At 39.2% G+C, this 12,404-nt stretch overlaps 1 protein-coding gene across 1 annotated transcript; it reads right to left on the bottom strand.

Annotated features, from left to right (window-relative positions):
• Positions 1 to 5,579: 5,579 nt before the first annotated feature.
• On the bottom strand, positions 5,580 to 8,174 carry LOC115373713 (vitelline membrane outer layer protein 1 homolog). Its single transcript, XM_030072214.1, has 3 exons — positions 7,965 to 8,174; positions 6,588 to 6,703; positions 5,580 to 5,967 (listed from the first exon to the last, which is right to left on the bottom strand). Exons 1-3 carry the CDS (start codon positions 8,172 to 8,174, stop codon positions 5,580 to 5,582), a joined length of 714 nt encoding a protein of 237 aa, XP_029928074.1.
• Between the last annotated feature and the right edge of the window lie 4,230 nt (positions 8,175 to 12,404).

Genomic DNA, 12,404 nt, shown 5'->3' with positions numbered 1-12,404 from the left:
GTGTGGTTTTCTGTAAACAGAGATACAGAATATGCATAAGTTTACAGTAGAAATAGCAATCTGTAACAATTTGAATGTTACTTGCATAATTACACAAATGTACATAACACAACAGTAAACAAACCGTTTGTAATGTATTATTAACAGTTATGCAGTGTACTAAAATGCTGGGCAACAATCAAATAATATTCACTACTAATAGGCATTAACTGGGCCTAGAGCTAGGAGAAACTCCATCAATAAAGGGCCGTTACACAGTTCGTCCACAAGGTGGCATGCTGAGACACTGAAATAAGGCCCGGGGACATAACTTGCTTGCCCCGGAGTCACGTGACCAGAGTGGTGTGAGGGGCACGCAGGAGAAACGTGCCGCACCGCAGCAGTTAAATACAGACGCCACCGCGAGTAGCTACAGCAATAGTTTCTGAATGCATCTGAGAATAAAGGTATTGTATCTACAACTTGTTTATGGCTTCGTGTATCGAGCTTTCGGCCGGTACACTCGAATTACCCCACTTTAAAGAACTGTGCAATTCTGAAACAATAGTGACAGACACAAGTACAAAGTAAAATTGCTATAAATATAAATAATGCACTTACATCGTCAGAAACGCACACATCAGCACAACAGCAACATGTAACGTGCTTAACAGGGGGAGCGCATCCGTCCGTATTTATATATATATATATATATATATATATATATATATATATATATATATATATATATATATAGCTCTTACCATCTCCGCTAAGGTAAAGGGCTCATCCAATTCACTATCTCCCCCCTCCTTCCTACCTATCACAGCTGGATGGAGACTCAAGGTAACTTCCCTCCTCCGTATTCCTTCTTCAGACAGGTTCTCCAGCTCATGCACTTTAACAAAAGATCTAGCCATAAGTTCAGCCTTCTCCCCACCTGATATTGCCCCCTCTTCCCCACACACCAACACCTGGTATCCCCAATCTCTCCTGTCTTCTCCCATCTTCCCATTCTTCGCCCGCCACCAGCAGTCCGGCAGGAAGGAACAGCAGCAGGGACCTGAACACAAACAGCTCCCGAAAGCGACCCTTAACGGAAACTTGCTCCACTTCCACACGTGCAGCCGTCAGATTGGAGCTGTGGTCCTAACTCCCCAACCTCCTCTCAGCTGGTCCGCCCGCATCCGTCCGTGACCGCGGCTCACCACAAAAACAAAGTACAAAGTTTGCGCATGAGCGAAATAAACTAGGGCTGAACGATTTGGGAAAATAATCTAATTGCGACCCCCCCAGTATTGCGATTGCGTTTAATATGCGATTTTTTTATTATTATTATTTTATCCTCTTTTTTCCCCCCCAGTAAAATCTAAATGATTTATTTAAATTTGACCAACACAATATTTGATACATTTTGTATACAATGTTCTTTTGCCATAGGCTGGGCCAATTTGTTAGAATTAAATTATAAGATGTAGGCCTATGACTTGAAATAAATGACATTTTTTTTTATTTCACTGCTCATTACAGAATACAGAAACATAAGAACAACAAATCTGTGGTTTTGCCACTGTGCATTTAAGTAATTTAAACAAAGTCACTGTAAGAAAAAGGTGGTGTAAAAAGTAAAAACACAAGGCATGCACTTTTTAAACACTGTGTGCAAAATTTACAGTCTTAAGAAAAAAAAAATAAATTAAAACTATATGTATCTTACTGCTCCCAAGTCAGTAACACACACACACACACACACACACACACACACACACGACATGATAACTTACCATGGGCAAGATGTAATGCAGGGGTCACCAATCATGTACCATGGAGGGCCGAGAGGCTGCAGGTTTTCATTCCAACCAAGATCTCCACCAGGTGACTTCACTGATCACCTCACCTTGTATCAGAAAGGAGGAGCTAATCAGTGAAATCACCCTGCCCTGACTGCAGTCCGCAGATCGAGGAGTGGCTCAACGTGGGTGGAGTTAAACGTTTGACTCCGCCCACTTGCTCAATAGCAAGCGACTGGAAGAGGTTGCTAACCCTAACCCTAACCCTAACCTTAACCCTTCACTTAACCCTAACCAGATGGCCAACGGGCGGAGTCAAACGTTTAGCTCCGCACACATTTAGTCCAACCCCGATCTTGGTTGGAATGAAAGCCTGCAGCCTCTCGGCCCTCCATGGTACATGATTGGTGACCCCTGATGTAATGTGTGCCCAAAACACTGGAGCCTCATCCATTCATTCAGCTGTGCAGCATACCTGCCAACATTTGAGTAGTAAAATCGCTTTCAAAATAAAACCTTTGTTATTGTGCATTTCTCATTATTATTAACAAACAAAATTGGGGCTTGTAAATTACGGGAGATTCCCGGGAGAAAAGACAAAATGAGTGGGCGGCAGGAGATGAGTCTGAAGTACGGGAGAAACCTGGGAAAAACGGGAGTGTTGGCAGCTATGCTGTGCAGCCAGCACCATATTTGATGCGTTGTCTGTTGTGATACAGACATGTTTTTCCTCGTGGAGATCCCAGCTGTTGCGCAACGGCCTCTGGCTCAACGGAGCAGTCAGAACACTGTGGTGACACTACGAACTTGTTCCAGCACTTTAAAAAAAACCCACAAAACCATATATGACAGTTGTCTGGCCAAAATGCCGAGCACCAGTGCACCTTGCAAGCAAAATACCTCAAGACAGGGATCACTGACCGAAATGTTTGAAAGTGTCTCCCCGTGAAGTAGCACCGGTAGCACGGCATGTTCTGCACAACACTTACCGCTGCGCAACATCTTTTTTGAAACCAAAATAATTCCACACCACCGACGTGCTGTTCCTCTTCGAGACCAAAGTCTCACTTGTGTCAGTGTCTGACTGCTCCATTGAGCCAGAGGCCATCACGCAGCAGGTTAAAGGTCAGGATGAAAAGTTGGTGCGGCTGAGAGCTCCACTCGCTTTAGCTCGCGTCTCGTGACCAATTTATAATCGCGCAAGTTGCTGTTAGGAAATCGCGTTTTATTATATCACGATATTATCGCAAATGCAATTAATCGTTCAGCCCTAGTTTTTTTATTAGTATTTTTTTTTTTTTTTTTACATAAATATCTGACGGTGATGACGAATATGTGGGACACATTTTGAGCAACCACAAAATAATAGTAAATATTGTTCAAAACTCATCGTTTGTAGTTTTTAATACATATTATGATGTACTCTTTCATGTGGTAAATATATTATTCAATGAAATTATTACTTTTTGTTGTTTTCATCACGTTTGAAATGATTATCACCTATCCGAGGACAACTGGTTTTGTAGGCCATGGACCAACATATAATCATTAATTTAATAAAAAATTAAAAATAAACCTGTAAAAGAACCTTACAAATGTGCAAAGGACCCCCTGATTATGCCCTTGATTCTTTTTATTCATTAAAATGTTGTAAATTTCCAACAGAAATAGCATTTTTCTTAGTGGGACGTGATTTATCCAAATTCCCAAGAATCAGTGATAGATAGATAGATAGATAGATAGATAGGTGTGTGTGTGTGTGTGTGTGTGTGTGTGTGTGTGTGTGTGTGTGTGTACAGTATACACCCTCACAAACACACATCACACCTAGGAAATGTGGCCTATGTCACATAGGTGAGGTGAGGAGGGAAGGCTTGATGCAGAGAGTCTCTCTTCAGGTGAGCGTTTGATTTGAAGTTGCATCGCTTCGTCTTTTGTCGTTTTTGATGCTGAAGGTGACCCACAGATTTGATTTTGAGGCCTCTGGATGTTTCAGCAAATTTTGCTCTTGTCCAAATTTTGATCTACTTTCCTGTTTTTTTTTTGTTTTTTTTTTATTATTATAGACAGTACCAGAGATTATATTAAATAACACAACCAGAGATAACGGTAGAGTAAAGGTTCACTTTATTCGATGCCTTTATGTTCAGGGTGATGGAGACAAACTTGGTTTACGGTTTGTCGATGTTCATCCTAGCTGATCACTGAAAAGGAAAACAAAAAACATGTATTCATAAAAGCCATCACACTATTGTTAGACTTGAAATATAAAGCATTTCATATCTCAACTCTTCAAATGTCAGAACATCCTCGTGCAACATGTACAGCTACAATCAGACATGTTAGTATTCACAGTTATCAACATAAACCCAAAGTAGCCTCAGATATTAAACATGAGCCCCAAATTATGATTAGATACAGAATGGCCTTGGTTATTATTTTTCTTTATAAAATGAGAATGGGCAGGCCCTTTTCCTGGCATGTTCAGACGGTGAGGAAAACAGAGCAGCAGAGACACAGCGGGATCCGATTCCTCAGCCGATGAGATCACACATTAATTTCTTTGGTCTGAATCAATGTGGGAAAGTGTACAGCATTTTTTTTTGCATTTATGCATGTTTAATAGATTTGCACCATCCAATTACAAGCCAACCAGGGCTTGTATAAGAAAGTAATGTGGACTCACAAGTAGCCTGCATATCTGAGTTATTTTTCACTCCTCAGCCACAGATTCTGGCAACGGGAAGAGTCAAAACAAACCTTGCCTTTGCCCTGATTCATCTTCTCTTGAGAACATATGAAGAATCAAATGAACATGAGCATCAGTGGGGATGCTGCTGGCCATCAGACTCCAACATCTGTCTGGTCATTAACTTTGCAGTTTTTGAGTTGTTTCCTCTAATTGCTTCGGAGAGCACTCTCATTCCTAATGAACTGGACTGAGCTCTTCATTTCCAGGCATCTCAGTGCAGGTTAGGATTAGATTTAGGGATTTTGGTGGTGGAAACCCAGTATTTTTGTGGCTGGTATTAATATCAATATTTGAGAATAAAAACTTCAACAACTATTTGTCAGACAATATTTGACTCCCACATTTGTAGCAAATGTGGGAGTCAAATACTTGTAATGAGGATATCATATTTGCAGTTGTAGAACAATAAACTTCTTAACTTATTAACACAATCTGAGCCACCATCTGCTCGGCTAACATGTGCTGACAGCTCACTGCTACACAAAATATTGTAAACAATATGGAGTCTACTGAGCAAACTATCAAATATCACTGGGGGATAATTCAATATTGGAGTCAGACTGTGATGATATGGTGATTCTGGTATATTGACACATATTTCTGCTGTCAAAACTGATGGTAACAAGCACATTTCAGTTTAAATTCTCTGACCAAATGACGCAGAAAACATTTCAAAGAATATTATTTGAAAATTTTAGAGTTTTGCTGAACATCTAACTTGGAATAAATCTAAATTTAATGTGTTTTTGCACATATGAATCATATGATTTACAGTGATATTGATAAACTGCCTCATGACTATTGTGATATTGAATTAAACCGCATTGCCCTGTATGGTTATTTAATGAGAGTGTTGTTCTTGAAATAATCTCAAAAGATTATTACAGCTAAATTTAGTCTCCTTGTCTTTGCATATTGGCCAGCATATATGCAGATGCCAGTATATCTGTGATGAGTAAATATCAGCCAATAATATTGGACAGCAGCTGTATCAGTTGGGCTCTATCCCAAATTAACCAGATTAAAGGAGAAAAAGCCCAAAAGTCAGATGAAGTGCTTCAGACCTGTTTAGTGTGGACTAAGCACTCAGCTGTCTCTGTCTGGGCTTCGCTTCCTATCTCTGCACCCCTCCGTCTCACCTGCTCAGACTTGGCACAGCAGTAGAAGCGGACATCATTGAGGCTGGTGTTGTCCCCGTTGGGGTCGTACTCCTCCATCTTGGTGTCGATGCCGCAAATCCCATCTTTGCCACACCCCTGGCTCCAGTCGCCGTACTCGCCCCACTCAGTGCCATTACCCTCCAGGATCGGGTCAGTGCTGCAGAGGAACTTGATGTTGTTGGCGGCCGTGTCGTCCGCAGACGGGCCCTGATAGGGCTCCACACGAAGCTGGAAGGAGGTGAGCACTCCGGTGGGGCAGTACTGAGGCTCGGACCAGTCACCGTAGCTGGGCAGGAGAGGAGGGAGGGGTGGAAAAACAGTAAGAAAAGATCCAAGATGAGGGTTGGAGATACTGGAGAGAAGTCAAGAAGTTTCAACATCTGAACACCTAATTTGCAATCCTGGTAGAAAGAGCGCTTTCATTTCTACTTCTAAATACAATGGGAAGCTGCCAACCTCCTGCAGCCTGCTGCTTTCAAAGTATTTATTTTATTAATTGAATCTTTATTTAACCTTTACATAGCCAGGTTAGTCCCACTGAGATCAAGCATCTTGTTAGATCTGGGACGTAGATTTGGCCAATGCAAAACAAACAGCAGCAAATTAAGTTACAGGCAAAAAAGGAAAAAAAAGCATCTTCAAGGGAAAGTGTAATATTGCCGCCATTTACACATTTTCAGTCTTACAGGTTGAAATTTCCACATTGCTGTATACTGGGTGAATCAAAACTATTTCAATGTATTGTTAAAACATTCCTGGCAAACAGACACCATGAGGAAGTGGCAGGGTGGTTTGCTGATATATGATCTTACAGCATCTGTCATTTGATGCAAGTTGGGGATGAAAGGTTTAAAAGGTGGCTGCGCCCCTTTAAATGAGCAATAAGCTGGGCTTCATGGGACTTACTATCCGGTGTGAGACTCGACAGTGTACATGAAGTCTCTGCTGTCATCTTTGGAGCAGAAGAGGCGGATTCCATTCAAGGCAGTGTCATCCAGGTCGGGCCCCTGGGAATGCTCCACCTGTAGGGACAAGAAAGAAAAAAAATCAGCCCATGCACAGAACTAATTAGGCTTCTTGTTAAACTACCTTCTGCTTAAATTCAGCAACCAGCGTATCTGCTGAGAAAATGCAGATTTAGGTCAAAGATTAATTATTTTTTATGGTATGTCTGTGACAAATGTGTTGGAAAGCACAAGTTTAGACAACACAGAGGAGGCTCTTTAAAAAATTTATTCAGATACCATCAGAATGTACCTGGAAATATCTGATTTGTTCAAGTAACAACCACCCAGCTTGTGCTTCATGCAAACTAACCACAAATCCAAAGAATTATTTGCAAATACTGCTTTCCCAGATCCATCAAGGTCACTTTGCGTTACACAAAATATTATCCAGGCTGCAGTGCTGGGAAGTCTGGGCCATCATACAAGATGGACAGCTGGAGAGATAAGAAAGCTTGCAGTATGAGCATTGATCCAAGTGTCATATTGTGCCTTGGCTCCAAAAACCTTCTTCAGATTTCTTAAGGAATTTAAATTTTCCCCTGAATTTTATACACACATGGTCACAATGTTTAATGTAGACACGAAGATTAAAATGTGATTTGATTAAGTTGTTCAGTTTAAAGTTATTGCATTTTCAAAAGCCCTTCACTTTTCCAGCCAGTTGTGGATTTATTCCAGTCGGCCATACAACTACACTTATTTACCTCAAAATTAATTCATTTGACTTAGATGAATTATAGCATTATCAGCCAGTAGCCTCCTAACTATTGTAATCCCAATATTGTGACTGATGTGCATGTGTGGGTGTAGTGTTAGAATTTATTATAAATGCCTTATCTGACTGATGTACATTTATTTGTAAACCATCACGAAGAATGTTATTTTTATCATGAGCCATTGCATTTATGAAAACAAAGCAAAATGAACTTTGAAAACGTTTAAAGTGGCACATTAGTTTATGGTTAGGTAATCAAAAGCTTGAAAATTGATAATAATAGGCATGTCTGTCTCTTTGTGTGGACAATACTGATATCTGATATCATCCTGCAGTAACTGCTAATATTGATACAGATCTGAGTCAATTCGGTAAAATGCAGGTGCCAAGTCCACTATCTGCCAAAGTTGACAGTAAAAAATGAAGTAAAAATAAATATTGCAACATTAAAAATAAATACTGGGCTGTTACAGATGATAATGATAGACTACCTATCAGCACATCAGTGAAAAACATTAATAATATGATATTTGAAATAAAAGCATGAGTCTGTATTTTTACCCTAACACTGAAGCCAACAGCAAAGAAGTTGTCAGGACACATCTCTGGCCAGGTCCAGTTTCCCCATTGCCCTCCATAGGACACCGTCAGCTCCGAGGTGTGAGGTCTGTCTTTAAACGCCACACCGGCACTCTGCAAAAATGTCTTCTCGCACAGCCCAGGGGAGAACACAGCCAGCACGGCCAGAAGGGTGTAAAACAGACCAGCCATATTGACAGCAGTGAGTCAGTTTCTGATCCTGAAAGCCCTTGTGTGGAGTGACAGGGTCCGGAGTGAAAGCTCTTATAGCCTTCCTCTCGCCTCCAAAATGACCTGATGAGCCTCGGTGCTCATCAGAGTGAATCATTTACAGAATCGATGATTGGCATGGGGAGGAGACAGCTGCTGGTGGACTGAGGAGCGCCTCTCTGAAAAGCAAAGTCACTGGGTCTGCTTGGTGCGTGCTATCTCCCTATACATGTACATTTTCAGCACTCAGCCCGTGCTCACCCTGAACAACCTGCAGTAAATCTAATAAAGCATGCAATAAAACATGCAATGAACAGGCTGAGCTTCCATTTCTAAATCACTAAAGAGAGAAGAGTGCATGTCAGCGCTGATGCACACTGATAATCCACAGAATATGGTTCAGCAACAAAAGAAGCCTGAATGTCTCTCGAGCAATATAGCAAAGATTCCTGTTTTCCTGGACTAATCATGTAAATATCTGACTGTGTTGACAAAAACCTGGGACACATTTTTGGCAAGCACGAATTTAAAATAAATAGAATTAAAAATCAATGGATTTTGGTTTTAAATGCTCTTTTCAATTCACTCTTTCATCTCATATCTATATATATATATATATATATATTATGCATTTTAAAAAATTTTTCACAGTTTCATATTAAATTGAAATGTTAAGATCTTGTCAGAGGACACATGCTTTTATGGGTACTGACCTTGTACATAATCAAATAATTAATACAACTATAAACAAACATATGAAAAATGTGTTATATTTGTGCAGAACATTGTCAGATAATCAACCCTGATTATTTAAAATAACAAAATGTGATCCCTTTTCAAAGGAATTGGCACTATTCTTAGTGGGACATGTTTTTTGCCAAAGTCGTGTCTACATTAAACATTGTGATCATGATCATGATGGCCAAGACCTCCCACCACTGCAGCATGAATCATATTTTGCGTTACGCAAAGTGACCTTGATGGATCCGGGGAAAGCAGTATTTGCAAATAATTGTTTGTAGTCTAGTTTTAGGCCAAAATTGGGGTCAACCTAGGACAAATTGCAAGAGAAGCAAACTCAACTGATTTTGTATCCTCAGTTTGTCCTGAGTGAGGGAAAAAAAAGTCCCAAGGAATCCCATTGGCGGAAAGTTTTGAAAATCACCTATATATGACAATATAATACTAAAAAACACCCTTTAACACACAAGTGAAAGGGGTTCAAAATTTTACTTTCAGATATCACTATAAAAATTCACAAGTTGATTACACACACAAAGACATGAAATAAAGTCAGTTACAAGTTCTTTGAATTATTCTGTTTACACATGCATATCACACATTATCTGATTTGATATGTGCTAATAAGGAATATAAGGAATAAATGCCAGAACAGATATTTAAACTAACTAAACTAAATTAAAAGGTTACTATATATATATATATATATATATATATAGTAACCTTTTAATTCACAGCTTAAATACCTGTTCTGGCATTTATTCCAATTAGAATCTTTCTCTCTTATGCTCCTTTGAAACTTGCTGTAGTGTTGAGCCCTTAGCATGTTTATATGTTTTAAATAATGGTATTAAAAACAATAATCCTCTAAGCAAATTTCTCTGCTCACTGTTCTATTTTCACTACAGTCCATCAAAGTAGCTTTACAAGAACTAGAAACTCAAAATAAGCTCTAAAACTAGAGGAAATACCTTGAATAATCCAACTACATTAAACTATTCTTCAAAAAACATATTTACTGTAGTGTCAACAAAAAACAAAGCAAGATATGGCATCAAATAGTGACATACAGTATATGTTTGAGCTGTACAGTCCCTGTTAGATAAGATAAGAAAATGAAATGAAACTATGCCACAGAATAATGCAACTTAAAAAGCATAGCCCATATACATTTAAATTATAAAGTGTAACTGTAGGCCTATACAACATCAAACTCAAAGTACAAATAGCCTACTTTAAATAATACACTGATTCTTGAGAATTTGGGTAAAACGGGTCTAAATTTTGAAAAAAAAAAAAAAAAAAATCAGACAATAAGAAACCTATACTTATATGTTTATAGAAGAAGTTCTCAGCAATCAAGTAATGATTCAGTGCAACCTCCTGACTTTATAATTTTTTCATAAAATATGTTTTTCAGGTCATAACTTAATTTATGCCAACGCACTCAGACACAATAAAAAGCTAATTATTCCTATTTGTTTGGTCTGATATAGATTTAGAGCATTTATAACATTGTGTCTTCACCTTAAGTACACAATAATGTTGTTAAATGTTGAATATTCCGTTTTAATCACTTTTTATGCTGTTTTACGTGTGCACTTTGAAAACTCTTGCCTCATGTGAGCCTAATTATTTCAATTTAATATAAAAAATTAACATTTTTGAATATCATTGAACACATTCTTTATCTTCCCTTCCTCTACTCTCCTCCAACTTTCCACCCTCTCCTTTCTCAGATATTCCTCCTTTAACTCTGGATCACTATATATTTTATTTTTTCCCTCCACTTTCTCTGATATTTCCTGTTTCTTCTCCTTTGTTCATCCACTGACAGCTCCTGCCTCACCTTAATTTCCTAAAATGCATGCAACATTAGTGTTTCATCAGTAAATCATCAATTATATGAAATTATGCAAAATTATTTTTATGACTTAGTTAGTTAGATTTGTATGTATGTATATATATACACGCACACACATACATCACACCTAGGAAATGTGGCCTTTATGACATATATGTAGAAGAAATAATTATGTAAATTGTTAATAAAGATGTTAAATAAACAATAGTACACACAAACAACACTATTAATGCTGTTTATTGTAATCCTAAATTATATTTCAGCCTCCACTGAGGATGATTTGTCAACACTGTCATACTGTGTGTCACCACTGTCAGACAGAGCACCTGACAGTGTTGACAAAAACACACTTTTTTTGGATGCCATGCATGAATTCTACACAGGAGCCATTTTCTTCTCCCACTCTAGCTAGCTAACTCTGACTCCTTCTTGGACTGCCTAAATTTGTGACATAATTTAGAAGACCCTACAAGGCAGAACAAATCTCAATCCAGACCAGATATGCCAGTTACTGGATTTGTGCCTCAACACCACATACTTCCAGTTTAACGGTAAATTTTACAGGCAAAAGCATGGCTGTGCTATGGGCTCACCAGTATCCACCATTGTAGCCAATTTATACATGGAATTGGTAGAACGCAAGGCCATAAACTCATACAAAGGAACGCCTCTAAGCCATTGGTTCAGGTATGTGGATGACACATGGGTAAAGATCAAAACCCAAGATGTAGAGGCTTTCACTGATCACATCAACTCAGTGGACAAAAACATCAAGTTCACTAGAGAAGATGTTAAAGACAACCACTTACTGTTTTTGGATTGTGATGTGCACTTTGATGAGGAAAGGAGCCTCCATATTGGGGTATACAGGAAACCCACTCACACAGACCAATACCTTCTTTTTGACTCACACCATCCAATGGAGCACAAACTGGGAGTTATCAGAACTTTGCAACACAGGGCAGATAACGTACCAACCTACACTCGGGCCCAAGCTGAAGAACACAAACATCTAAGGGGAGCCCTGATAACTTGTGGCTCTCCGAGTTGGACTTTTGGCAAAACACGCTCCAGAAAGAATACCAACACTGAGGATGCTGAGAAAATGAAAGACAAACGCAAAAATATTGTGATTCCATATGTGTCTGGGGTTTCAGAGAAACTCAGGAGGATTTTTAACAAACATCAAATCCCTGTAAGTTTCAAACCCGGAAACACTCTCAGGCAGAAACTGGTTCATCCAAAAGACAGGATACTACACAACCAGAAGAGCAACCTAATATATGCTGTCCAATGCAGTGAGGAATGCAAGGACTTATACATTGGGGAAACAAAACAACCACTGAACAAGCGCATGGCCCAACACAGAAGGGCGAACTCCTCAGGTCCAGTCTCAGCTGTCTATTCACATCTAAAGGAAAAGGCACACTCCTTTGAAGACAGCAATGTTAAGATTTTGGACAGGGAGGACAAATGGTTTGAGAGAGGAGTAAAAGAAGCCATCTATGTGACAGTGGAAAAACCATCCCTTAACAGGGGAGAGGGTCTGCGGCACCACCTATCTCCAATTTACAATGTTGCCCTTTCATCGATACCCAGGAGGTTCA

Source organism: Myripristis murdjan, chromosome 16 (genome assembly GCF_902150065.1).
Source record: "Myripristis murdjan chromosome 16, fMyrMur1.1, whole genome shotgun sequence".
NCBI classification, from domain to species: Eukaryota; Metazoa; Chordata; class Actinopteri; order Holocentriformes; family Holocentridae; genus Myripristis; species Myripristis murdjan.
This window is presented reverse-complemented; position numbering and strand designations above follow the sequence as displayed.

Coding starts and splice junctions, on each gene's coding strand:
- LOC115373713 (XM_030072214.1), bottom strand. CDS start 8,174: ATGGCTGGTCTGTTTTACACCCTTCTGGCCGTGCTGGCTGTGTTCTCC. Junction 6,704..7,964: donor CTGTTGGCTTCAGTGTTAGG/GTAAAAATACAG, acceptor TTGTCCCTACAG/GTGGAGCATTCCCAGGGGCC. Junction 5,968..6,587: donor GTCGAGTCTCACACCGGATA/GTAAGTCCCATG, acceptor TCTCCTGCCCAG/CTACGGTGACTGGTCCGAGC.